The sequence below is a fragment of the Scyliorhinus torazame genome, chromosome 2, assembly GCF_047496885.1.
Source record: "Scyliorhinus torazame isolate Kashiwa2021f chromosome 2, sScyTor2.1, whole genome shotgun sequence".
NCBI classification, from domain to species: domain Eukaryota; kingdom Metazoa; phylum Chordata; class Chondrichthyes; order Carcharhiniformes; family Scyliorhinidae; genus Scyliorhinus; species Scyliorhinus torazame.
In genome coordinates, this window is record NC_092708.1 from 170,022,484 (window position 1) to 170,027,333 (window position 4,850).

At 44.8% G+C, this 4,850-nt stretch overlaps 1 protein-coding gene across 1 annotated transcript; it reads right to left on the reverse strand.

Annotated features, from left to right (window-relative positions):
- Positions 1–614: 614 nt before the first annotated feature.
- On the reverse strand, positions 615–4,203 carry LOC140406884 (gamma-crystallin S-1). The gene is made up of 3 exons (XM_072494754.1): positions 4,195–4,203; positions 3,859–4,101; positions 615–960 (listed from the first exon to the last, which is right to left on the reverse strand). Exons 1-3 carry the CDS (start codon positions 4,201–4,203, stop codon positions 685–687), a joined length of 528 nt encoding a protein of 175 aa, XP_072350855.1. The 3' UTR covers positions 615–684.
- Between the last annotated feature and the right edge of the window lie 647 nt (positions 4,204–4,850).

Consider the following 4,850-nt stretch of genomic DNA (forward strand, 5'->3'; position numbering starts at 1 on the left):
TACTGGGTTATGGGGTTAGGGTGGAGGTGTGGACCTTGGGTAGGGTGCTCTTTCCAAGAGCAGACTCGATGGGCTGAATGGCCTCCTTCTGCACTGTAAATTCTATATCATTTGAAGAGAATAAATGAATCATCAAAGAAACAGGTTACAAAGCAGCATGTGAGTGGCAGCCAGTTAGCAGTGTCGGGATTTCTGCTGCTGCTGTGAGCACCGGTTGTTGAATTACCAGAGTCTGTTGAGCTGTCCTGTAATATGTATTTAAAGTATATTTATCAGTTGGAGCTTTGCCCCTGCCCCTCCTCATTCATTTAATGGTTTAGCTTGTTGATTTTTTAAAAATTGATGATTTGACCCATTTTGTTTTACTCAAAAGTATAAATCAAACCTACTTATAGCTTATCAGTTCTGTGTGCGAGATTGGCGAGTTTGTGAAAAGGAACCCAAAATGCCATACCCATTGTCTATCTGAACAGCTGTCAGAATGAATAGTCACTGTTGCAGAATATCCTGATGTTATCTATTTCTCATTTTATGGGAAATACCTTTTTCTCAATTCTTGCAGTCTCAAGATTATAAAATCTGGAGTGTCAGAGACACAAAAACACAATGCAATGAAAAATCAGTTCTGCTGATAGCACCTTTATTATGTTTCGCAATATTTCAGCGTGAGAAAACAACAAACAATTAGAAATCCCTCATTCGCCTGAAAGATCCGATAGTTGAGTTGAAGCCGCCCCAGTCACTGTATCTCCTGTATTCACCGGGTCTCAGGAAGTACTGTTGGCCTCTGTAGTTGGGATGTTCATAGAAGATCCAGTAACCATCCATCACTTGGCAGGAGTGGATGTCACGGTAACGGAAACGATCGTAGACAGATGGACAGTCATCCATGAATTCCATCATCTGTCCTCCAAAGTCCGGCCTCTCGTAAATCCTCATTTTATAGGAGCCACCCCTAGACTGTAATATAAAATATAAATCAGTCCTTATGTAGTAGCACAATATATAAATATGATACATAAGTGTATGATATGTATTGAAGATTACAGCACTTTAGAAGAAGAAATATGAACCACTACTTTACTCGACATATATTAATGAATTGGGCTTGGGTTTATGGGGCACATGATCCAAAGCTTGCAAGTATAGTAAACTGTGAGGACAATAGTGATGGCCGTAAGAGGACGTGGGCAGGTGACAAGGGTGGACATGTGGCATATGAAATTTAATGCAGAGAAATGAAAGTCATAAACTGTGGATGGAAGAGTGTGGAAGGCAACATAAACCTAAGGGAATAAATCAGCCCCTACAGGGACTGGTTTAGCACACTGGGCTAAATCGCTGACTTTGAAAGCAGACCAAGGCAGGCCAGCAGCGCATCCCAGCCTCCCCGAACAGGCACCGGGAATGTGGCAACTAGCGGCTTTTCACAGTAACTTCATTTGAAGCCTACTTGTGACAATAAGCAATTTTCATTTTTCATTTCATTTCATTTCATTTTTCACTTCATTTCATTTTCATTTCATTTCATAATTCTAAAGGAGCTGCAGGAGCTGATTTGGAAGTTTATGAGTACGAATTGTAGAAGCACTCAGCGGGTTGAGCAAGCAGCTAAAAGGCAAACAGGATTTGAGGTATTAGAAATCATGGCACACAAAGCAAGGAAATTGTGGTGAACCTTTATAAACACTGCTTTGGCTTCAATTGGAGAATTGTGTTCAATTCTGGACACCACTGGTGAGATTCTCTGGCCCACCGGTGGCATGTTTCTCAGTGGTAGGAGGCTTCTGGTCTCGCCGCTGCCAATGGGATTTCCCAATGAATCCATCCCACACTGCCAGGAAATCCATGGCAGGGGTGCGCCGTCGATCGGACTGGAAAATTTTGCCGGCGTGAACAGCCAGAAAATCTCACCTCATATTTTTAGGAAATCTTTGGAGAGGGTGCAGAAAAGATTCGCAAGAAATGTTCCGGGATGAAGTACTTTTTATGCATTCTTAGGCTGTAGAAGCTGCGGTTGAGAAAGAATTGATAAAGTGTTCAGAATTAAGAGGGGTGCAGACAGAGTAGATAGGGAGAAATTGTTCCCATCAGTGGAATAGTTGAGGGCACAGATTTTAAATTGTTCTCAAAAGAGCCAAGGGCGTCATGAGCAAAACATTTCTGCACAACAATGCTTAAAGTCTGGAAAGGTGTTGAAATAATTGTGAAGACAATTTAATTGTGGCTTTTAAAAAGGAATTGAGCAATTTGTAGGCCAATACCGAAGAACAGGGAGAGGCACGAGCCACATTCGTCTTGCAGACAGTCACATGACCTTGATGGGTTGTAACCATTCTCTGATTTTATGGTTCTAAATATGCCTGCCTACATGTATAGCGAAGGTAGAACTGAAAAAGCATTTGGAAAAAGATTATGTGCCATTCAATGAATGTCTTTAATTGCTACAATGCTGAGAATTTACAAAGATAAAACACAAAACATTTGAGTATATCGTGAGTCAACCCTGTGCAGATCAGGGCGGAATTCTCCGACCCCCCGCCGGGTCGGAGAATCGGCGGGGGCTGGCGTGAATCCCACCCCCGCCGGTTGCCGAATTCTCCGGCACCGGAGATTCGACGGGGGCGGGAATCGCATCGCGCCGGTTGGTGGCCCCCCCCCCCGGCGATTCTCCGGCCCGGATGGGCCGAAGTCCCGCTGCTGGAATGCCTGTCCCGCCGGCGTGGATTAAACCACCTCTCTTACCGGCGGGACAAGGCGGCGCGGGCGGGCTCCAGGGTCCTGGGGGGGGAGGGGGGCGCGGGGCGATCTGGCCCCGGGGGGGTGCCCCCACGGTGGCCTGGCCCGCGATCGGGGCCCACCGATCCGCGGGCGGGCCTGTGCCGTGGGGGCACTCTTTTCCTTCCGCCTTCGCCATGGTCTCCACCATGGCGGAGGAGGAAGAGACCCCCTCCACTGCGCATGTGCGGGAATGCCGTCAGCGGCCGCTGATGCTCCCGCGCATGCGCCGCCCAGAAATGTCATTTCCGCGCCAGCTGGCGGGGCACCAAAGGCCTTTCCCGCCAGCTGGCTGGGCGGAAATCAGTCCGGCGCGGGCCTAGCCCCTCAAGGTTAGGGCTCGGCCGCTCAAGATGCAGAAGATTCCGCACCTTTGGGGCGGCGCGATGCCGAACTGATTTGCGCCATTTTTGGTGCCGGTCGGCGGACATCGCGCCGATTACGGAGAATTTCTTCCCCTAAGTGAAATTATATCTGGATTGTTGCTGCTGAACCTTGGCACTTCTCTACAAAACATCACTGATGCACTCGAGAGCTTTCAGGGAAAAGTGCTAATAATTTCATTGACGAATGGTCCTTTCAGTAAAATATTGAAGACCTGCCTGTTCTTAGGCACAATGCACCCACCGCACTCTCCGTGCCAATGTGAGCAAAATTATCTCTAGAAATCCAGTCGAATATACCAGGAGTTTGAGAAGCACACACAAGCACAATAAACTATCCCGCAGCATTTAAACCATGCTTTTTCTGTGTACATATTGTAAATTTGCGACAAATTTAAAACACGTGCAGCCAAGGTTTTTAGTTTTATCTTCCAAATTGTGGATGTTTCTTGCTGAATTTTAATTTATTTCAAACATTTGAAATAGCACAAAGCAGAATAACAGAAATATGAATTTGACACTAATAGCAGGAAAAAGGAGTGAGATTGATTATGCTTCAATTAATATAAAAAGCATAATTAATGAAGTGGCTGGGAATAAATTGAAGGGAATAGCAGTAAATTATTGATGGGTAACAAATATAAATCATTTCAGAAAATGATCTGAAACTGATAATGAACATGACATTATTACTTACGTGTGGGTAGGAGCGACATGATCTGATACATTCATTGAATCCCATCCAGCGCTGGTAGTCAGGATATTCTCCTCTGCTCAGAACATACTGGTATCCCATGTAATTGGGTTTCTCATACACCACCCACCAGTCACTCTCAACACGGATGGAGTTACAGCGGCTGAAGTAAGGGGACAGGTCAGCACAGTCACTGCTGCACTCATAGTGCCGGCCCTGGAAGTTCCTGTCCTCGTAAAAGATAATCTGTGGGGAATAAAATGACACAAACAAGTTGGTAATTTTACACGTTTATCAAACATTATCAGAAAATGTGGAAAATATGAGAGTTGACCTTACCTTGCCCATTTTGAGCGTCACAGTCAGTTAGACAACGACCTGAACATTGCACTGTTTCATACAGCTCAATATTTATACGCTGGACTGAAACACCACTGTAGGGAATACTTTTGTTATTCTAATAGTTTCAACAGAGTATATCAGCAAAAATCAAATTAGAAAAAAACTCGTCATTGCTGACACAATCCCCTTGTTCAGGTTTCTAGATAGGGCACTGATTCTCTTCATTCTGCTATGAAGCTGTTTTAATTGTTCTGTAAATATTTCAAAATCCTGGAATCTAAATTACATTTATGTTGAGTCAAGTGAAGGTATTGCAACCGCAATATTGGCCTTTATTCATCAGTAGTCACAGCTCTATAGGATCTGGTGAGGAACAACAGCGAGAACATTTCGGGCACGGTTCCCCAATCGCAGTTCTTTGAAGTGCCAAACAGGGTCATCTGTTTTCCCACCGGAAATATGCAGAGTAGGTAAATGATGATGTCTCCTTCTGATCTGTCACTGATTTGAAAAATAACATGCCATTTGTTTTTACTAATTCATGGGATGTCGGCATTTCTGGCTGGGCCAGCATTTATTGCCCATCCCTAACAGCCCTTGAACTGAATAGCTTGCTGGGCCATTTTGGAGGGCATTTAAGAGTCAACCACGTT